This window comes from Gopherus flavomarginatus, chromosome 1, assembly GCF_025201925.1.
Source record: "Gopherus flavomarginatus isolate rGopFla2 chromosome 1, rGopFla2.mat.asm, whole genome shotgun sequence".
Lineage (NCBI taxonomy): Eukaryota > Metazoa > Chordata > Testudines > Testudinidae > Gopherus > Gopherus flavomarginatus.
Window position 1 is genome coordinate 33,136,193 of NC_066617.1, and position 23,393 is coordinate 33,159,585.

A 23,393-nucleotide genomic window follows, 5' to 3' on the forward strand; every position below is an offset into this window, starting at 1 on the left:
AATGCCAGAGCTTTAATCCTGGCTCTGTCAATGACTTACTGTGGTCTTGCACAAGTCATTTCATCTTTTGGTACCTCAGTTTTTACTATCTGTAAAATTGGGCTAATAATGCCTGCTGATCCCTGGGTTACTGCTGTTAATTAGTTAATGTCTGTGAAGGACTTTGACAAATAAAGTGGTCAATAAGCACCAAGTAATAATTACACTCCTGGCACAGAGAGACAGTTCCTAGATCCACAACTTGCTGCAGAAAGGAGGAATTGAGGCTGGAGCTGCATGACTCTTACACAATCTCAGCTCTGAAGTTTGGTGAGTGAGAGGCATGACGCTCCAATTGGCATTACTTTCCAAAAGTTTCCCATGGCTCAGGGCCACAACTAGCACATCCCATAGGGGAGGATGTTAGGATGCCACATTCCTCAAGGAGGTATTATTAGCAGCTGGGGAAATATTAAATGAGTTGCCCACGGCCATGGGTGAGTCAGGAATAGAACTGGGAGATAAGTGTCTGGATATTCTGGTGACTGGGCAGGCCCTTTATGAATATTTGAGCAGAAAAAATTCAGTAGCTCCTGATTCTGAGAACTTCTCTCAAGCCACTAATAGCGTAGAACATTCAAACAAACATGTTAGAAGTCCACTTTCCTCGACACTCTGCTGTTTGTTTACTTCTTGATTTTCTTCCCCATGGACAATAAAAATCAGTAAAGTCTATTTTAGTTCTGTTTGTCAGTTTCACTTTCAGGTTCTCCTCTCTGAGCACAATGTTGCAAGATTTGGATTGCATATACTCTGAAGTATTTATTTGTTTAAAAATACTATTTTCACATACATTTAAAAAACGCATGGAGATAGTTCTATTGGTAAAAGCTTGTTTTTATAGAATATAGATTCTGGGACAAATATGACACTCCATTATACGCCAATTAGACTCTCTTCACTTAAGGAGATTAAAAAATGAAACAAAAAGCAAACGATAACTTTTAAAGTAATCACTTTTTTTCTTATTATTTCTAAAACTGCCCACTAGCACATGTGTTCAAGGAACAGCTAGTGGATGCCTTGGGAAATCTCATATAGCTTATTAATTTGAAAAATGGAGCTGTCTAGCCACTAGCTAATCACATTATAGTTCACAGGTAAATTACAAGCTTGGGGCACAACATGACTTAAATGGAAACGGTCTATCACAGAGCCAGGAAACTCAGCGAGTTTCAGCATGCGGAATTTCTGACTCAGTCCATCTCAAATGGCGGTGAGGAGAACATATCCTTCTGTGGATTGGGATGGACATGTTGCCTCAAAAGACCTTTGCCAAGACAGCAGCAAGAAAGAGCACTCCTGGAGGCAAACCTATGAATCTGATGGTGCATGAGGAAGAAAGGGAGAGCTCTCTGGGCCTCATGTCTACATTGCCACACATGGCCCTGAGGAGTCTGCCAACATCTAGCTCAAAACCTCCTCAGGGAGATGTATTTTGTGATGGGGAACTTCATGGAAGATAATGCTGAGAAAATTTGTAGTAGATTGGAACGATACCAGGTGGAGTGGCCAATCCCTCAACTTTTCCCCTTTCATGCCTTGCTATAACCCCACCAAAAATGCAGAGCCCCTGGTCCATGGAGAGGTTTCTACAGAGCCCAGGAGTGGGGGATGGGGAGAAAGGATGGCACACTGGCTCAGCCTCTTCTGCTCAGTACAAACTTCCCCCGTTTGTACAGCATCCTGCTTCTTTTCCCACTGTCTACAGTTCTTTTTAGCAAGGATATGATCTGTCTCTGGTCAGGAATCTTCATCAGTTTTTGAGCCTCGACTGCAAACTTACATGACTCCAGTTCTTTCAAATGAGCGTTGTCTTCGTCTGCATGATGCTTTCACTGCTAGTATGAAGATGACTGTGTTGATCTGAAAGGGAAATGTAAATAACACAAAATAGATCTTTCTTCCTGAATTTGTCAGAGCTTGTTTTTCACTGACAATGGAATTTTTTTAACATCAAAAGTCTTCAGTGCCAAGAGCTTTTCTCTTGTAGTTAGGAGTTTCTTCATATTTCCAAACTGACCAAGCTTTGAGCCAATGTCCATTAGCAACCTTCTTGGGATGCTATGCTACTGAATTTGCATTAATACAAATCTGGTAAGACAGACCTAAACGATGAGCTTAAATGAAACTCATCAGGGGGTAGGAAAAAGCAGAAAACATGGGCCTGACCATGTAACCATTACTCATACAATCAATCCTTTGCTACATTGGATACAATAGTTTCACATTTATATAAGACTCTGAATAGATAGCGATCAAACAAAAATAAAAAAACAGTAACAGAGAACAGTAAGCGCAAGAGGCAAACTCCACAATACTTACGACCACAACGATCACAACAGGGCCCGCAAAACTCCAAATAAGGGTATCATGAACAGAAAGCCAGCAGAAGTCAGGGTTCCCATAGCCCTGTGGGTCCAAACCCACAGCAAGACCTAAAGCACAGAACAGAAAGAAAAGGATAACAGGGAAAATTACTGGTGACCCCATGAGGGTGGAGGGTCCCAGAACCTGGGCTCTAGCACACACCTGAACATCTACACTGAAACTGTATAGCCCTGCAGCCCAAGCCTAAGTCACCTGGGCCAGCCACAGCTGTTCTATAGCAATATAGACATAAGCTTAGTCTGCCAGCATAGGACGAGCAAAATCTCTCTAAGCTACAGAGAAAGTAATTACAATACAGACAATGTTACTTCTGAGTGCTTTCAATAAATCTTGATTTAATCTGAATTCAAATAGGTGTATACCATTGTAAACATCAGAAAATTACTTTAATTAGGGCAAGCAGCATTCATTGTGCTGATTTGTCAAGTTCAGTCTGATGTCTTATTTGCTGGTGGTTATTGCCCTGATTCAGGAAAGCACTTAAGCCGTGGTTAACTGTAAGTCCCACTGATTTCAATAGACGTTAAGCACATGCATTAACGCATCCTGAATAGTGGGGGAGGGGAAAGGAATGGTGGTGTTTTGGCTTTTCAGCATTGGCGAACCACTTCTCCTACCTGTTATAATAGCAGGAATCCCCCAACCAACGACATAGTAGAACCTCATATGTCCAAAATTGATGTTCCTCACTTCAGTCAGCATGCGGTATATGTGGAGCTGTTCTACAAACATCCACGCAAAGGTGCTCATGTAGAAGTAATGCAGGAGGATGGCTATCACAGTGCACACAAACTGGGGAAGGAAAAAGAACATTGAGATTACAGCTGCTCCTGCCGAATCAACGACCCATGCAACACACATGAGACTGGATATTCACTAGATGCTAAAGAAAATATTAATAAGTCTTTGAAAAAAACTGTACATTAAAATTTATTTAATTCTTTTGTCACAGTATTAAGAGCTTTGGAAAAGTGATTTTGTAAGCCTTTATTTTTAGATTGTGTGGCCTGCACGTTGTCTGACTGTTGAGAATTACATATTTCAGTTAAAATTCTTTCAGTTATTAAACCACCACCTTTTCTGAAGTTAATTTCTTTGTGTATATTTGCTATACATTTGATGGCTTGGGCCATTCTAACACACTCACCTTGTTCTGTGTGCAACACTTAACAAGAAAAAAAAAAGTTACCTTTCTGTAACTGCAGCAAAGAGTTCTGTGGCACCTTACAGACTAACAAACGTATTGGAGCATGAGCTTTTGTGGGTGAATACCCACTTCACCCACGAAAGCTCATGCTCCAATATGTTTGTTAGTCTATAAAGTGCCACAGAACTCTTTGCCACTTTTACAGATCCAAACTAACACAGCTACTCCTCTGATACTTCTTTCCATAACTGGCGTTCTTCGAGATGTGTTGCTCATGTCCATTCCACAACAGGTGTGCGTGCTCACAAGGTGTACTGGTGCTGGAAGTTTTTCCCTTGGCAGTACCCATATGGGGGGAGCACCCCCCACAACTCCTGGAGTGGTGCCGCTATGGCACGGCATAAGGGGGACTGCGCACTCCCCCCACCCTCAGTTCCTTCTTGCCAGACAACTCCGAGAGAGGGAAAGGAGGGCAGGATGTGGAATAGACATGAGCAACACATCTCGAAGAACACCAGTTACGGAAAAGGTAACTGTCTTTTCTTCTTTGTGTGATTGCTCATGTGCATTCCACAATAGGTGATTCCAAACTATATCTGTTGGAGGTGGGTAGGACTTCACAGACACTCAGAACGGAGCATCGCCCTGCCGAACCCAGCATCCTCCCTGGTTTGGGAGACGATCGCATAATGAGAGGTTAACATGTGAACCGATGACCATGTGGCAGCCCTGCAGATGTCCTGAATAGGGACATGGGCCAGAAAGGCAGCCGACGAGGCATGCACCCTGGTCGAGTGCACCCTCACAATCGGCGGCAGGGGGACTCCCACCAGGTCATAACAAGTACGGATACTCAAGATGATCAAGTTGGAGAGCCGCTGAGTGGAGATTGGCCAGCCTCTCATGTGTTCAGCCAGGCGATGAACAGTTATGAAGATTTCCTGAACAGTTTTGTACATTCCAGGTAAAAAGCCAGAGCCCGTCTCACATCCACCATGTGGTGGCAGCGCTCCTCACTGGACGTGTGGCGTTTTGGACAGAGCATGGGCAGGAAAATGTCTTGGCCCATATGGTAGGCGGAGACCATCTTAGGGAGGAACGAAGGATGTGGTCGAAGCTGGACCTTATCCTTATGGAACTCTGTGCACGGGGGATTGGAGGTCAGGGCCTGGGGCTCCGAGATCTGCTTAGTGGACGTGATTGCCACCAGGAAGGCTACCTTCCACAAGAGGGGTGACAAGGAGCATGTAGGTAGCAGTTCAAATGGAGGTCCAGTTAACCTGGTCAGCACGAAGTTCAGGTCCCACCATGAGACTGGGAGCCTAACATATGGGAAGAGGTGATCCAAACCCTTAAGGAATCGACCAGTCGTGGCATGAGAAAATACTGTGTGACACTGCACTGGCAGGTGGAAGGTGGATATGGCCACCACATGCACCTTGACAGACGAGGGCACTAGGCCCTGGGCCCTAAAATGAAGGAGGTAGTCTAATACAAGATGGATTGGAGCAGCCACAGGCAAGAAGCCCCGATTGTCAGCCCACAGGGAAAACCAAGAGCATTTCGCCAGGTAGGCCTGACGCGTGGAGGGCTGCCTGCTCTCCAGGAGGATACGCTGAACCCCTTCTAAGCAAGTCCTCTCCTCCTGGCCTTACCATTGAGCAGACACACCATGAGGTGGAGTGCCGCTAGGTTGGAGTAGAGGCAGTGACCTTGGTCCTGGGAGAGCAGGCCCAGGTGGGACAACAATGGCCAGGGCGGGGCAACTGCCAGGCTCACAAGAGTCCTGTACCCATGTTGCCTGGGCCATGCCGGGGTGATCAGGAGGACATGGGCCCTGTCCATCTTTATCTTTTCCAAGACCTTGCCGGATCAGTGGAATTGGGGGAAAGGCATAGAAAAGTTGGCCCGACCAGGACAGAATGAAGGCGTTGGAGATCGCACCCATGCCCAACCCTCCCCGGAGCAGAAGTGGGGACACCTGCAGTGCTGCTGGGTCGAGAACAAGTCCACTTGGAGAGTGCCCCACATTTGGAAAATCCTGTGCACCACCTCTGGGTGCAGTGCCCACTCATGCTGAGAGGAGAAGTCTCAGCTCAGCCGATCTGCCCGAGAGTTCCAGATGTCCTGTAAGTGGTGGGCTTCCAGGTAAATATTGTGAGCTATGCAGAAGTCCCACAGTCTGAGGGCTTCCTGGCAGAGGGCTGAGGAATGGGCCATGCCTTGCCTGTTGATGTAGAACATCGAGGCTGTGTTGTCTGTGAGAACCCTGACCACTCTTCCCACCAGTTGCGAGTGGAAGGCCACACATGCCAGAAGACCACTGTGAGCTCCTTGACATTTATGTGCAGGGTACCTTGGGTCTGAAGGTTTCCCACATGGGCTCCCCACCCCAGGTCTGATGCATCGGACACCAATTCCACAGATGGGATCGACCCCTGAACAGGACCCCTTGGAGCATGTTCCCTGGGAAGGACCACCATCGCAGGGAGGCTACCACCAGTTCGGGCATAGTGAGGACTTTGTCCATCCTGTCTCTGGACTGGGAGAATACCAAGGCCAACCAGAGCTGGAGGGGCTGCATCCTGAGTCTGGTGGGATGAACCATGTACATGATGCCAACATATGACCCAGGAGTTGGAGGCACGCTCTGGCTGTGGTCACAGAAAACCTTGTGACAGTGTTGATGAGCTCCCTCAGGGTTTCAAATCTGTCTGGTGGGAGGGAGGCTCTGGCCGACATCACGTCCAGAACTGGCCCAATGAACTCTATGCACTGCACCGCAACTAACAGGGACTTAGCATTGTTTACCAACAGGCCCAACATGGCGCACGTGGATAGTAGGAGTGATACGTGATCTTGTACCTGCGACCTGGAACTGCCCTTGACCAGCCAGTCGTTGAGGTAGGGAAAGATTTGGACCCCCTGACATCTGAGGTAGGCCGCTATCACAGACATGCACATTGTGAATACCCTGGGAGCTGTAGACAGGCCAAACGGGAGGACAGTGAACTGGTAGTGTTCCTGCCCAACCGTGAAATGGAGGAACCGCCTGTGTCCTTCGAATATATGAATGTGGAAGTACACATCCTGTAGATCAAGGGTGGCACACATCAGTCCCAGGGATCCACGGAGGGGATGATGGAGGCCAGAGAAACCATGTGAAACTTGAGCTTTACCATGTATTGGTTCAGACCTCGCAGGTCCAGGATGGGCCTGAGCCCCCTCTGGCCTTCGGGATAAGGAAATAGCGGGAGTAGAACCCCTTGCATCTGAACTCCGCTGGCACCACCTTCACCACTCCTAAGCCAAGGAGCCACCTCACCTCCTGTTTGAGTAGGCTCTTGTGAGAGACGTCCCTGAAGAGGGATAGTGATGGAGGGTGGGTGGTTGAAGGGGTAGATGTAAACTGGACGGTGTAGCCCCGGGAGGTGGTGTTGAGGACTGTAAGCAGGTTCCGCTGGGGCTTGACCCTCCCTGAGGGGGAGGGGAGCCACACCGGCCTCGCTGTCGTCCCCGGGGCCGCTCCTCGGGCCCGCGGCCCTGCCCCGCGGGAGGTCTGTCCCTGCAGTTACAATCAGAGCAGTGGCAAAGTCAAAAGGGGCCCAGCCCTTAGTTCGGGCGGGACACCAAACACAGTTACAATCAGCTCTGGCCCTTTGGGGCAGGGCAGAGCAGTGGCAGAGTCAAAAGGGGCCCAGCCCTTGGTTCGGGCGGGGCACCAAACACAGTTACAATCAGCTCTGGCCCTTCGGGGCAGGGCAGAGCAGTGGCCTTAGGCCGGAGAGAGGGGGAGTCTGCCACCCGGATACGGGTGGCAGGGGGAACGCAGGCCCTCCCACTCCTCTGCGTTCCAGCCCGGGGCCCTAGTAGCGGCTGTCACCGCTGACATTCAGTGGGGATCCCAACCGAAACACACTGACATTGGCAAGGTTAGCTCTGCAGCCTGACTGGAGTCAAGTGCCCCTGGACTACTTCCTACCTCCCCCTCTACTCCTACCTGGTCTGGGACCTCCGTTCCGGGGACGTCCAGGACCATCGGTTCCTCCCAGTCCGGGCTGGGCGGCAGGTCCAGTAATGTTTCGGGGAATTCGGGCCAAGCCTGGTCTGGGGGCTCCTCGGGGCCGTAGTAGGGGCGAGGCAGCTCTGGCAGCTCCTTGTCGTAGCGGCCTCGGGAATGCTCCGGCGGCTCCTCGTCGTAGTAGGGGCGAGGGAGTTCTGGCAGCTCCTTGTCGTAGCGGCCTCGAGAGTGCCCCGGCGGCTCCTCGTCATAGTAGGAACGAGGCAGCTCTGGCAGCTCCTGGTCTCGGCCTCTGGCTTGGGCAGTCTCCCAGTTATGGGCGTCGGCGGATACGTCTGCTCCTGCTGGCTGCAGACCTGCAACTGAAGGCTGGGGCCCAGCTTTTATTCTTCTGGGTCGCCGCCTGACCCTCTGGGGGCGGGACTTCCGCTCAGCGGCCCCGCCCCCGGGGATGACTGACGGGGCTCGACCCTCCCTGAGGGGGAGGGGAGCCACACCGCCTCGCTACAAGGACCCATTGATCTGAGGTCAGCCATGACCACTCCAGGAGAAAAGCACACAAACAGTTGGAGAAGGGACATTTTATTGTAGGTGGATCCCTGGTATGAACTGGTAAGTCGCCCCTACGCGTCCCGTCAAAACTTTCCCACCTGCTTACCCTTAGAGGGCCCAGGCTGGGGCGCAGGCTGGGATTGCCTTTGCGGGCGCTTTTTATAGTCCCTTGACTTTTTATAAGGGGGCTCATATCTAGAGTGGGTGGCCTGACTGGGAGCCTGCTGGGGTTTGAACTTGGTCCTGGCCAGGGACTGTGATGAGTGGTGGCATCAGGAGTCATGCCAACCGTGCGATCGTGATCCCGGCATGGAGGAGGGGGAGTGCCGGCAAACGATGCCTGGGGCTGCAGGAGCGGTGCCGTGGCGGGGACCTCGAGCAAGACAAAGAACAGGAACGGCATCAATGCCCGTACCGCAAGGGGCTACAGTAACTTCTTGGAGACAACGACCTCCGGTGCTGTCTGTGCTGGTCTCCACGGGGCATGCTCTCCTCACAAGGTCTATGTTCCCTCAAGGCGAAATGGTGCCTGGAACTCCTGCCACTGGTACCCAGACAGACAACCTGGTGGGGGATGACGGGGACCAGTGCAGATTGTGCACGGGCCGGTCACTGAGTGGGGAATGGCGTTGGGAACCTTCCCTCAACCATATGCGGTACCGTCCAGGCAGCAACTGTGGGGGTCCTAGCGGTGGCTTGCCTCTGGACCGGGAAGCCAACGACGGCGGTGCTACCAGTACCGGCAAAGACATAATGTTTCGAGCTGCCTGCAGGGCCTCTGGTGTGAAGGGCACCTGAATGTGGCCACTGGCATTCAGGGAGGCCAGCTCGGAGTGGGCTGGGCTACTCCGCTTAACTTGAGGCAGAGGCCGCGAGGCCGATAGGGACTGAGAGCTGCCCAATGCGGGTCTACTCTCTCTCTCAGTCTTGCTCAGGTGCTTTGGGGAAGAAGACTTGTTTTTCGCCTTTTTTGAGTGTCCCGTGGATGGGGAGCAGTGCCGACTGGTGGATGGCACCGTTGGGTCGCCGCGCACCAATGTTGCGGTGCTTGGTGCTGACTTGGAGCAGCGCAGCGGTGTCGGGGTTAGGGCCAACTCCATCAAAATGGCTCAGAGCTGAATGTCCTGCTCTTTCTTGGTCCGAGGTTTGAAGGGTCTGCTAATCTTGCACTGATTGCTGAGGTTGGTTTCCCCCAGACAGCATAAACAGTCCGTGTGCAGATCACTCATGGGCATAGACCATTTGCAAGTGTTACATGACTTAAAGCCCGGGGCATGCGCTGACCGGGCGCACTTAACTAATTCTAACTAAAACTACTTTTATTTTTCTTTTTAAAACTACAGGCACTACTAACTATGAACTAACAGAGTCCAAGAGGGAAAGCTACAGCAGAACTGGAGCAGAGCAGTTCTGAAGCATCTTCACTAATGGCAAGAAGGAACTGAGGAGGGGGGAGTGCACCATGGTGGCACCACTCCAAGGGTCGCTAGGGATGCTCCCCTATGGGTATTGCTAAGGGAAAAACTTCAGGCATCGGTGCACGTGGCGAGCATGCACATCTACTGTGGAATACACATGAGCAATCACTCAAAAATGAACAGCATTTTTTGCAGATGCAAGGCATGGAGTGTCCACTACTTTTAATAGTTTAAGATTCATAAAACCAAGATGGAAACCAAGAGGAAAAAAGTTTCTTAGCAAGGTTGCTGATTGCAACCTTTGACTTTTGGCTCCATTTCACACTCAGAGGGATCATACAGATCATCCCCCTGACTATATAATACATACACAGTGGCAGAGTCAGATGGATTCAACAAAACAGGCTTAGCTGCCACATGAACGTAACCACAGATGGCACGTTAGGGCTTTATGGGGCTGACGGATCCCTACTCTTATGCCAATCTACAACTAAAAGCTCCCAAGACATCTACATAGGTGCTACATATACTTCCCTAATCACCATAGGGCCTAAGAACCTTCTAATGGTGCCCTAAGTGATGTGGCTAACATCTACCATGTGAAGTTTATTCTCTCTCACACCCTCTCCCCAGGAGGAGGATTGTGTGTGCAGTGGACCGTTTTGTTTTGGTAGGGCTTTGTTATGGTTCTGGGTTTTTTTAATGTGCATACTGTTGTGCGTTTATACTAGAGCAGTCTAGGTTGAAGACGTGTGCCTTGCACAGGAGTGGAAGGTGATGAGGTTTGTGATGGTTCTGAGTTCCTGTGGGAGATCATCCCTCAGTCTTGGCGTATATCTACACTACCCGCCGAATCAGCGGGTAGAGATCTATCTATTGGGGATTGATTTACCGCATGTAGTGTAGATGTGATGAATCGATCCCGGATTGCTCGCCCATCGACTGCTGAACTCCAGCAGTGTGAGAGGCGGAAGCAAAGTCGATGGGGGAGCTGTGGCCGTCAATTCAGCGCCGCAAGGACATGAAGTAAGTGTAGACCAGGCCTTGGACTGGACCCTGAGAAAGCTCTGCCCCCACAGTAATGAGCTTTACCCATGTGGTAAAAAGTTCCATTATGCCTGAGGAATGCAGTTACTGGCCACAGTCTTCATCCCAGATCCCAGTGCGATCTATGCACTTGTAAAAATAAGTCTTACCTCTCTCTGAGGCACGGTCTTCTCAGTTAAAGGTACATAAGCTTAATAAGTAGAAGAAGGAAAAAATACCCCATGCAAGAGCTTGCATTAGATTAACGCACCACTAAAAAACCACTTAGGCCTAAGGTGAATTTCACCCAAAGGACCTTGGATATTATAGTTAATTTTCCAATGGTGTAACAATTGGGGTCTATGCATGCCTACCCCGATTGCAAGTTCAATTTTTGGAAGGTGGGTGAAAGTTTATAGAATGAATAACAACTCATTGGGGAAGTCTAGGTTGGATATTAGGAAAAACTTTTTCATTAGGAGGGTGGTGAAGCACTGGAATGGGTTACCTAGGGAGGTGGTGGAATCTCCTTCCTTAGAGGTTTTTAAGGTCAGGCTTGATGAAGCCCTCGCTGGGATGATTTAGTTGGGGATTGGTCCTGCTTTGAGCAGGAGGCTGGACTAGATGACCTCCTGAGGTCCCTTCCAACCTTGATATTCTATAATTCATAATGAATGTTGACAGGCTATTAAGTATAAACTAAAAAGGGCTACTGCTCTGACCCAATGACTATACTAAGGGTCATAGTTTGAAACTGAGATATTGGTAATTAGGCTAAACGGTGGGGTAGATAATGAGGAGATGATCTATTCCACCCATCACACCCTTTTCTGACTCCTTAAAAAAAGACTTCAAAGAACAAAAATATGGACGTTTGGGGGATTCCCTTGGGACTGGCTAATAGGCCGCTGCCTCACTCCTGAGACTCTGCCCATTGTTGGTGAACCTCAACGACCTTCGGAGGCATCCAGATCCTCAACAAGGCAGTGAAGATGCCTGACCTTCACCAGCAATGACCACAGATTGATACATGTGAGATTTAGCTCTGTTCAAACAAAGAAGGACTCATGAAAGTGAGAGATCTTCCAAGACTAGCCAGATGATGTTAGGCAAATAAGCCCCAGAGCAACATCCATCACGAATGAGCTGCTAACCCAGAGCATGCATCAATGACCGACCAGCCGCCTTGATCCTGTGAATTTACAGAAAGCTGTTTTTCCCCCCACTTTTACTGTCCTCTCTCTCCTCCCCCTTTTTTCTGTCTGTTTGGCCAAAGGGAAATAATCATAAGAACCCAGAGCTGAGTTAAAAATCCAACAACAGAACTAACACCTTTTTCCCTACTAAGAAAGAGAGTTTAATAATACAAGGGACTCTACCCGATATCCTCTGAAAAGTTTTGATTAAGATTGGTTTGCATAACCACTCAATTTTAATTTCAAAATCTTTATTCTTTGTTTTGGATTCTTTCTATTCTGTACATCACAATCAATACATTTTCGGATCCTGGCATGACCTTTCTAACTTGTTTGCCATGGGTCTCAGTAGGCCGATGTCTCTGTACTGAGAACCCTGAAGCATGTCTAACTGTTCATGTTGAATAGTGACAGGGTCATGGTAACACTTTTGACTCTCTCTTTGACCCCTCATATCAAATTCCAGCAAATTTAATACACCAAGGACTGCTGAAAGTTTAGCCCTCAAAAGAAAAAGCTTTAGCTATATTAACAGAGGTGTGGTTCTTTATGCTTTCATTGGCACATATCTGTGCAGGCTGCAGCACTGAAACTCTACCTTTTTCAGGTAAGGAACAGAGAAAATAAATCATTGTCTGTCTATCAATAGTCCACGGGGGATTAAAAAGCTCTCCCTCAAAAGTGATTGTTCGTTTACAGAAACCCATAAAAGCCAGGCCCAGTGCCAGCCCCTTAGTATTATTTGTGCTCCAACATTCTTTTTCTTTTTATGTTCATCAGTGCATGACTCGTTAGACAACTCTCATTCCACACAGACAGATGAATAATTGCCTCAAACACACATAGCTTACAGTTCTCCCTGCTTCTTAAATTGACTGGGAAGGTTGCAAGGAGTGGCCTTCCATGATATAAAATGTATTCTCTAACTTAAAAAGACTTTTTAAGATGGCTTAAGGTTAAGGCTGTTACAGTAAATTACAGTAACTGAATCACGGAGAGGAAAATGAAAAGGATGGTCATGTCCATGACAAAATGGACATTGCAGTATGAAAATACCAAGAAGTAATACTGATGGTATTAACAATGCTTCTGAAGTAAGCTGCTAAAAATGAGCTAGTCTACTCTTTTTATATCAATTAACTTGGCACTTAGTTTACAAAAACTAATTGTAAATGAGGAGGGTTTCTAGTGGGGTCCTTCAGGGATCTGTTTTTGGCCCACTGCTGTTCAATATCTGTATCAATGATCTAGAAGAAAATATAAAAACATTGCTAATAAAATTTGTAGATGACACAAAAATTGGTGGAGTGGTAAATAATAATAGAGAAAGATCAGTTATACAGACTGATCTGGATCACTTGGGTAAGGGGCTTATCTAAGCAACATGCATTATAATACAGCCAAATGCAAGGTCACACTTCTAAGAATAAAGACTGTAGGTCAACTTGTAATGGGAGACAGGAATGCAGTGACACTGGAAAGGACTTGGCAGTAATGGAAGATAACCAACTGAACATGAATTCCCAGTGTGATGCTGTAATAAGAAGGCTAACACAATTCTTGGATGTAGAAGCCAGGAAATATGAAGTAGGAGGAGGGAAGTCATATTACCTCTGTATATGATATTAGTGATATCACTGTTAGAATAGCGTGTCCAGCTCTGGCATCCACACTTTAAAAAGGGATGTTGAAAAACTGTAAAGGATTCAGTAAAGAGCTACAAGAATTATTTGAGGTCTGAGAAAACATGCCTCATATAGCGAGAAACTCAAGAAGCTCAATCTATTTTGTTTATCCAAAAGAAGGGTAAGAAGTGCCTTGATCATGATCTGGAAGCATCTAAAGGGGGAAGAGATTTCTGACAGTAGATATCGTTTTAATTTAGCAGAAAATGCATAATAGGATGCAATTGCTGGAGGCTGAAACTAGACAAATTTGTACTAGGAGCAAATTTTTAATGGCGAGAGTACATTGTAATCACTTACTTAGAGACATGATAGAGACTCTACCACCTGAAGTCTTTAAATCAAGACCATGTATCTTTCTAAAATATATGCTATGGTCCCAACAGAAGTTATGGGCTTGATGCAGATGGTACTGGATTAAGCTCATTGGCATGTATTATGCAAGAGGCCAGGCTAGATGATCACAATGGACCCTTCTAATCTTAAAATCTACATGTCTTTTCCACTTCTCTTCCCTTGGACAATGAAAAATCAATGCAATCTGCTTCATTTGTGTTTATAACTAGCTTCTCTCTCAAGTTACTTATCTGGGATTTAGAGTAAAGGCTGTTTAAAAAGATATGTTTCCAACAGAACTTTCAAATAATATTTGCGGAACATTTCTAATGGTCTTAATTGTAAAAGCTTGTTTGTATGATTTTATATTCTTTTCACTGCAACTCCACACTCCATCTGTATGTTGGCTGTTTATGCAGACTACTAGTTCTCTGGTCCAGGAACCTTGCCTTCTGCCTTTCTGCGCTGAACCCAGTACTCTTTGGATGCCATTAATATATAATAATAATGGCTACATAAAAATGGCTACAAATGAGGCATTGATTATAAAACATGAAAAAGTCATGTATATTGTATTTCCTCCATTCACAGTTTCAATCCAGGTTGTGTCTCCTCATGCACACTGGCCACTGCAGGAGAAGCCTGTACTAAGCTATAAAAATATTCATGCTGTGCCAAAGCCAGAAACCACTGTGAATGGAGAAAACAGTGCTAGGCAATTGGTTTCCCTGTGGTGCCACGAGGTAGAAAGCTCCCTGGGCCAGGCAATTGGCTTCTCCAGCATGACCGGTGTCAGCGTAGGATATGGACACTGCTCCTGCATAGCACAGGTGCTTGGTGACATGCCCTTCTGCACTACGAGCTTCTGTGTGGGCTTGTAAAGGAGTCTGTTCTGCACACTACTGAAGCGATAAAGTGAGGCAGAACATTATCAGGCACAACAGAAGTAGGAAATCAGTATGTTCAGGGTTCAATTCTAATGTCATATTTGCCCTTTGGGGGGAGGCAGTTTTCATTTGTTACCTGGGGGAAAAACATACATTGGGATGGTCTATCTAATGGGACTACTATTCTTCCCAATGAGTGGTGTATAAAAAGGTGTAAACTTCATACTAATGAAATCTTAGTGCTGCCTCCAGCCCCCTCAAAAAAGGAAAAAGAAAAAGTGAAATAGATAACAAATGATCAAAACTTGCGGTGTGAACACTCTATTTACAGCTTTACACAAAGCTTCAGTAATTGAATGGCAGCTGGTATCCCAAAAGCACTGAACTGTCTCTTACCGGGTTTTCTGTCTGGTTGATTCCAATAAGAAAGACCAATTCCGAGAAGAAAAGGGCAGCCACCAGGTTTTTGTGAATGCTGTGCAGGTTTGAACGCAGTGTTCGGATCAGAACTAGCAGTATGAAGGTCATCAGCAAAGCCACCAGTGAGATGGATACAGTTGTGTAAGTTACTATCTTCAGAGGAAGGACCTCGCCATTCTGTGGAGTGACAGATTAAAAACATCTCTGTGAAGGTTTCCTTCTAATTATGTTTTTTGTCTGATGTGATTCCTTAGGAAAAAAAATCTAACCTTTAGCTAATATCCAGCCAGCAGATTTACTACAGAACAGATGGAAGTGGGGACAGCGGGGACTCAACCTCCTGAGCATGAAGAAAATGTATCATAAGCCCTTTTAAAAGTCAGGTAAAATTAACTCACTCTGGGGATTAAAAATACAAAACCACCATTCAGTGAATTTCAAACTACCGAACCAGTTTTACTTTTGTCCTGATTTACACCTTCCTGAAGAAAATCAGTGTTAACAGGAAATGACTTTGTGCCAAGCAAGAACCCCTCAAGATAGTAAATTAAAAACTAACTCTTAAAATTGGCATTTTCACAAGATCTATACTGTAGTTTTTCAATTGACAAGTGTTGTTTTGTGCGCTGTGGAGAATACTGATGTGAATCTGGCTTCTGGATTTAAGTAAAACTTATGCTTAACTATAAATAACTACAGTACAATCATATTTAGAAAGATAAACATGAGTCTCTACTTTTATGACACTTTAACTTCTCAGGTGGGAACTGAGAATTTTCATGAGCTCTGCATTAGTGGTTAGTTTGTCACATTTGACTCTCTGTGGAGGAAAGCAAAACAAGGCTGTCTTTATGTCCTAACCTTGCTTAGCTTCCGCCCTGAGTATTGCCAGCAAACAAACAAAGCAAGCAATTGGAACCAGGACATTACATTCCATAGATGGCATTTCAGCCAGAAAGATTGCAAGGGTTTGAACTAACTTTAACCGAGATGATCTTTTGTGCTGGGCAGAGGGCTCACAAATCTGCACTGAAAAATATGGGTCCCTATGGAGAGGGGGAAAAGGCTAACAAGATGCTCCCTCCCTCCCTTTAGCCATTTTTTCCTGCTCTAAAGATCAACATGGCCCCCAGACTGACCAGGAGTAGTCAGGCATTAGACGGCACACACTCTTTACAGAGTAGGTTGGGCCTTGAGCGGCAGTAACTCTCCATTACATGCTCTGCGGCTCCCCTCTGCACACTCACAGAATGCAGAAGGACGTCATCACGAGTGACAGTGGACTCCCAGTCTTGCTCTGCTGCTATGGCTTGGGGAGGGGGAGGCATGATGGGGTGGGGTGTGGATATAGGGCAATACACAGTGGGTACACAGGGTTGAGAGCAAGGATCCAAATAATCACAAGACCTCCATTGCCTTTCTGGGCCCTGTTGTCTGCCTGCCCTGGACCCCTATCTGCTCCACAGATTGTGTGGGGAGAGTTACAGACACTCAAGTTTCAGTGGACCTGTTAAGTTCATGCATTTGTTTGTTCCCATTTATGTATTTCCGGATGAGGGGAGCACGTGTACATTTCTACATAAGGACTACTCACATATCTATAAAGCGCAGCCACCTGTGGTTTGGGAAGAAGTCTTCATCCTTATCATAGAATCATAGAACATCAGGGTTGGAAGGGACCTCAGGAGATCATCTAGTCCAACCCCCTGCTCAAAGCAGGACCAATTCCCAACTAAATCATCCCAGCCAGGGCTTTGTCAAGCCTGACCTCAAAAACTTCTAAGGAAGGAGATTCCACCACCTCCCTAGGTAACTTATTCCACTGCTTCACCACCCTCCTAGTGAAGAAGTTTTTCCTAATATCCAACCTAAACCTCCCTCACTGCAACTTGAGACCATTACTCCTTGTTCTGTCATCTGCCATCACTGAGAACAGTCTAGATCCATCCTCTTTAGAAACCCCTTTCAGGTAGTTGAAAGCAGCTATCAAATCCCCCCTTATTCTTCTCTTCTGCAGACTAAACAATCCCAGTTCCCTCAGCCTCTCTTCATAAGTCATGTGCTCCAGCCCCCTAATCATTTTTGTTGTCCTCCGCTGGACTCTTTCCAATTTTTCCACATCCTTTTTGTAGTGTGGGGCCCAAAACTGGACAAAGTACTCCAGATGAGGCCTCACCAATGTAGAATGAAGGGGAATGATCACGTCCCTCGATCTACTGGCAATGCCCCTACTTATACAGTCCAAAATGCCGCTAGCCTTCTTGGCAACAAGGGCACACTTATGAGACTGATTAAAGCAAAGAAAAACATGTCTTATAGTGAGACACTCAAGGAGCTCAATCTACTTGGTTTAACAAAGTGAAGATTAAGGGGTGACTTGATCACGTCTATACGTATCTACATGGGGAACAAATATTTGATATCAGGCTCTTTAGTCTATCAGACCATGGTATAACAAGACCCAAAGCAACCTTTTCTGAACTGACAAGGAACTTGCACCCACAGCCCCCATCCCACAACATTCTAATTTGTGGTCTTCTGCATTAATTTTTAGTCCAGAACAACATTTTTATGACCATGTAATAAACTCAATGAGAATATGGATGTACGCCTCACTGCAGCAGCACTGGCAGGCATCACAAGAATGCATATCTGACATGCTGTTGGCTTTGTTTGCAGGAGAGCAAAGAAGGAATTAACCAGTTGGGGGAAAGCTCTTAAATCACACCTGAGGCCCCTTAAAAACATCTTAGCCTGGCAGCTGCACAAGTGTGGCCACTCACCTCTCGTTTTGAAATGTCCATTAGCACTGCAAAGCTGGTCATGTGATTGCACTGGCAAGAAACATGGCTCTGGTTTCTGGAAAAAAGTTCACAACCTTTGGAGGACCAGCCTCCAGTCCCACCAACTCTGTTGAATGAAGAAAGCACAAGTAAAATGATAAACTTTTATTGTTCTAGAGCAGAGGTAGGCAACCTATGGCACGTGTGCCTAAGACGGCACACAAACTGATTTTCAGTGGCACTCACATTGCCTGGGTCCTGACCACCGGTCTGGGGGGCTCTGCATTTTAATTTAATTTTAAATGAAGCTTCTTAAACATTTTTAAAACCTTATTTACTTTACATACAACAATAGTTTAGTTATATATTATAGACGTATAGAAACAGACCTTCTAAAAATGTTAAAATGTATTACTGGCACATGGAACCTTAAATTAGAGTGAATAAATGAAAACTCGGTCCATCACTTCTGAAAGGTTGCCAACCCCTGGTTTAGAGCATCCCTACACGACCACTTCCTCCTTTCACACCTCACCCCATCAATGATATTAATCACTAATGCAGCTCTCAGTTTCAGACTACTGGGGACAGCATCCTAGACAAAGATGAACATTGGCAGCTTTCAGTGCATTAATTTATTGGGACACTAACACTCTGAAATCTAGTCAGTTTCAAAAGCTGAGTCAGAAATGGTTTCAGATATAATGTGCATCCCCAAGTCCCACTGCCCAGTTTTTGTGGCAAAACAAAATGATGTCACTTGTACAAAGTAAACAAACTGAAAGTAACGAGAAATATATTTTCACCTTTAATTTCTCAGTCATCTTAGGTATTGTTTCACCTATGATTGTTACAAGTATTTTCAAACAGAAGTGTGAGATTTTAAACTGTGTTCTTTTAAAATCAGATTGGAGACAATATGACAAAACACATTACAGAGAACAATATTTTATATCGAGGGATATCCTGCACCAGCACCAGAGAGGATCAGATAACCCAACAAGGCTTCCTCATTCCACCAGGTGTAACTCCTCTGACTTCAAGGATGAATTTGTCCTGAAACCTACTCTATTCTGTAAAAATTATGAACAATAAATATTACTGTGTTCATTTCAAAGGCTTCTAGTTAGATATTTTAACTGTTTTTTCCATTTGGCAATATAATATTTTATCTGTGTTTTTAAGATAACTAGCCTCTTGAAACATAGTTAGCTTACTTAAAATTCTTTAGTTACAAGAAATTATAAAGCCAATGAACAAAGTTGTTTTTTAACGGCAACTGTGAAGAATAAGCCACAAAACAGACTGCAGTACCAATGAAGTAGTCAGCAACAAAAGAGGTAAAATATCAAACTATTTAAAACTATTGAATTATTTTAACTAGTACTATTACTGAAAAACTTTAAGAACATAGGAATTGTCATTCTCTTTTACGAGCTATTCACAGAAGCAATTGTTTAAGGTGTCGAGAAATTGCTTCTCTAAACTTAATTACTGCTGTTTTAGATTTTCATTGCCCCTTTGATCTCTTTCTGAAAAATGCACATTCAATATGTTTTTCCTGAAAAAGAGACTATTATAATCCTATTAGTATATTTGTAATCTCATGATTTGGGACTTTCATTTTTTATATTTATATATTGATTTTAATACCTCAGATTTATTAAATGCTGAATGGGAACTTAACTCAACACAAAATGTTCATTCCTTTTTCCCACACCCTTAAAAATATTTCAAACAGGACTGCTCTTTATATTTTTATAATGTTGTAGAATCCCAAAATGCTTACACAACACAATATCGTTCACAGCATTCTCTGTATCTTTAAGGAATATTTGAGTTTTCAACTGGTCTCTTTACCAAATATGAAAGACTAGACTAGACTGAGAATATTTCTTCTTATTCTTCGCTACTTCCTTCCATGAAAGTCACATACAGAAACTGCTGCCTGATCATGATGGGCTGAAAGATGGACTGAGAAGGGGTCAAAGGTTCCATAATAGATACTTCCCTTCCCACCCATTCACACATCCCTTTCATTTTTCACAAAAACAAACAAAATACAAATAAGCAATGGTCTACTGGAGGAAAGATAAGTTACTAGTAACTAGCACAATTGTCCTTGTGATCCACTTTTTATTTCAAAATTATATTTTGAGGTTAGATTGTGGCGTATGTCATTCAGTTTAAAATTTGTAATCTCATCAACCCTGTTTGAGAACCACATTTCCACTTGTTCTTGTATGAAGAACAGCTAGCTGCTATAATTGTACTCATATCTAGCCATATTGGGCTTGGTCATGCCCCAGAGAGTATGCGAAAGCACAGGGAGTCTCCTCTACTTTGCGCCCCTTCAACTGCAAGGGGGAGGATGGAACAATAGGCAAGGAACCCAGCAAGCAAATCCTCACTGAGATTTCCTTCCCAGAGCTCCCAACCCGGGGCTTTCACACAAGAGGGGAAAAGCTCACTCGGAGTTTGTAAAATCACGGGCTTTACTGAGGCTAATATTTCATTGTGATAAGATATTGCAGAAAGTTACGCATCCTGCAGTGAGAGTTTGTTAGAAAGCCACATTTTTAGCGGATCATCCTTTTGTTCTCAGGAGACATTCCAATTACTTTTATATTGATAATGCCTAGTGGAAAGTGACTTCATGTCATTATTCCCAGAATGCCTACATGAACAAACTAAGAAAAAAAGGGCTCATCTTCTTCTTCTACAGTGCCTCCTTCTCCACCTGAACTTCTGAAACCTGCACTGCAATGGCATGGCATGGCTCCCTTCCAAAATATTAAAGAAGTCACCAAACATACATGATTGAGTGGTTCCAGAACACACAGACTGGCTTAGTTCTCTCCTCTGTTTCCAGCATGGCATATTCAAGTATAATGGGCTTTTCCAGCAGGTTTGGTACAGGTTCCCCATCACTATGAATGGTGGTGCTCACAATGGGCGTGTTAATGATGGGTCGATTAGGTAACCTGTGGAAATAAAGCAAAGTTGCAAAAAGATTTTCAACATTAAAATGCAACAGCCCAATTTTGCAGCTACTGCATATGAGTGTCACAATCAAGGAGCTGTCATGGCTGCACAATCAGAACCCAAGGTGTTTACATTTCTCAGACCTAGCATTGCTGATCTGGTTGCTCTTACACTACAGTCTCAAATATCTGGAACAAGAGAAGAATAGATCTCCAGACAATTACTTTTACAGTAACAAATGGATTACAGCTGATAACTGAGAAGTATAATTGTAACATAATAGCACCACTGACCATCTAGCATTCAAAGCAAGTCAGAGGGATTCTATGAGTTGTTCACAGATGTGTATAAAGTTTACCTTAAGCTTCTTCTGTCAGGATCGTAGTGCTCAGGTAAAAGTTGTCCTAGAGATCGGTATATAATCACCATAGCAACAGCATACTGGTTAGACTCATCTGGGTTTCGCTTCTTTCTCTTTGTAAGTGCATTCTCACCGTTATCTGGCTTAGACGATATTTTTTGGCTTGACGGCTTCATTGTAGGTGCCACTACAAAATCAACACAAACATTCAAGTCTAACTCTTTCCCCATAAGTTTGGGCTACCATTTAAACGGATGTTTACAGTTCGTTACCTATGTTAACATTTGCGCCCAGGTAACTTAAGATGCTCAGCACTGAGCACATTTTTGAGACCATGTTTCAGGATACTTTATACGACTGTATTGCACACTATAATCATACAATTGAAAATCAAGTAACAACAGAACCATCTTTCTATCTAGTTAGAAAATGAGCAGTTCTGGGGCTAAAACAGGCACATACATTTAAATAGGATGTGCAATTTAAGGAGAAATATTAAAACCCATGTATATTATCCTTCTTATCCTGCATGCACCATGCAAGATTTACAGTACATTGTGTGCCCTTCTGAAGTGCAACAGTAATGGGCCACAGAGTTTTTACTTTAAATTGGCATTTTGGCAGTCTCTCTTAATACCATTTGCTTTCCCCTTACAGAAAAGAGACAGATACTGTACATTTATTACTTATAAGAAAAATCTTCATTACAAATGTATTACCTTATATATTATTTATTTTATACTGATCTATTTTTATATTGAGGATACTCAGCCATACATAATGTTTGACACTTTTAATGATTCCATTGGGCTACTCTCTCTGTCTGTGCTGACCTTGTCTTGTGGTTTTATCTCAACTTTCTTCAAATGTCTCAAAGGCAGAACTCTGCATCTTTGTAAGAGGTACTTTCAAACATATCCTTAACCTGCCTGTTTCAGTCAGACCTTCTATTTGCCTTTGTTGTCTGTTAACTTGGCACCATCCTCAATTCTGGCCTTTCCATCTTTCATACCATGTTGTCTGTAAATCTGTCTTTCACATGCTCTGCTCATCTGCCGAAATTCTCACTCATGCCTTCACAGGAGACCAGGTGCATCTAATGTCCACAGTTTTCACTTACATACTGTGCATTTTATTGAGTTCCTAAAGAAACAGGGCCATGTTCCTACTATTTTGGGGTGAATAAGAAACAACTTCCCTGTCTGGAATGAACAGCTCATCTCTGAATACAAGTTTTCATTAACAATGATGTTCGAAGGGTTCCTGATACAATGATTTGCAGTATCTTCCCTTTCAGAATAGGTACCAAAAATGGCAGATCATCGAACTGTCAGGTGGAAATACTACAAAAATCTGAGCTGTGCAGTTTTCAGAGAATCGTCCAGCCCTAGAACATATGTCAATCTGTAAGAATTTCCCCAACGCGGGCAGGCTGACAAGATATGACTGTACTAGGGCCAGCTATAATTTGGATGGATGTGCTGGGGAGCCTATGGGTGTGGGGAGGCCATGAGTGCTGGCAATAGTGCTAAAGGCCATTCCTGTGTAGAATAAATGACAGGACCATTTCTCTGCACAGTGACAGAGCAGCGTGAGGGGACTGATAAACAGGTATAGCATGTTTCCCAGCCCAGCTTGCTCCTCTTAGTGCCCTGAAGACATTAAGTCTTGCAGGTCCACAGAGTCATTATACCTCTACATAAGGTTCACTTAATGTATACAATTACCCCACCTCCGCCCCAGGACAATTCTGCCTCAAAAGAGGCATAACTGATCTCTAAAAGTTGATTGGAAAATTACTACTGAAAGTTTCCAAAACGTCTGGAGCGGTGTTTTACCTTTTCTATCTGAAGGTCTGAACAAAGTATCAGGGAACAAAACAGATGACTCCAAATCTTTAAGATAATCTTCTTTAATCCTGTCAAACCGTGGTACTTGAGCGCCGGTAAAATTAGACTTGTCAAAGATGTCAACAGCAATAACTGTGAAAAAAAATTAAGTTCCTCATAATATTAACTTCATTCAATCAAATATGGTATTATCCAAAAAATGAAATTTTACCCACAGTTTAGAAAATCCATGGCATTAAGAAATTTGAACCAAAAAAAATGCCAAATGTAATCTCAATAATTATTTTCAACAATCT

The 23,393-nt window shown here is 44.6% G+C and overlaps 1 protein-coding gene across 3 annotated transcripts in view; it reads right to left on the reverse strand.

Annotated features, from left to right (window-relative positions):
• CELSR1 (cadherin EGF LAG seven-pass G-type receptor 1) overlaps nucleotides 1-23,393 on the reverse strand; it is a 288,234-nt gene that overhangs the window by 16,438 nt on the left and 248,403 nt on the right. For all 3 annotated transcript variants that reach the window (XM_050935974.1, XM_050935973.1, XM_050935972.1), the window contains exons 20-27: nucleotides 23,086-23,229; nucleotides 21,245-21,434; nucleotides 20,718-20,885; nucleotides 17,902-18,028; nucleotides 15,095-15,295; nucleotides 3,048-3,222; nucleotides 2,365-2,477; nucleotides 1,826-1,905 (exon numbers count right to left, since the gene is read on the reverse strand). In XM_050935974.1, coding sequence (XP_050791931.1) covers nucleotides 1,826-1,905; nucleotides 2,365-2,477; nucleotides 3,048-3,222; nucleotides 15,095-15,295; nucleotides 17,902-18,028; nucleotides 20,718-20,885; nucleotides 21,245-21,434; nucleotides 23,086-23,229 — 1,198 coding nt within the window. The remainder of the gene's footprint in view (nucleotides 1-1,825; nucleotides 1,906-2,364; nucleotides 2,478-3,047; nucleotides 3,223-15,094; nucleotides 15,296-17,901; nucleotides 18,029-20,717; nucleotides 20,886-21,244; nucleotides 21,435-23,085; nucleotides 23,230-23,393) is intronic.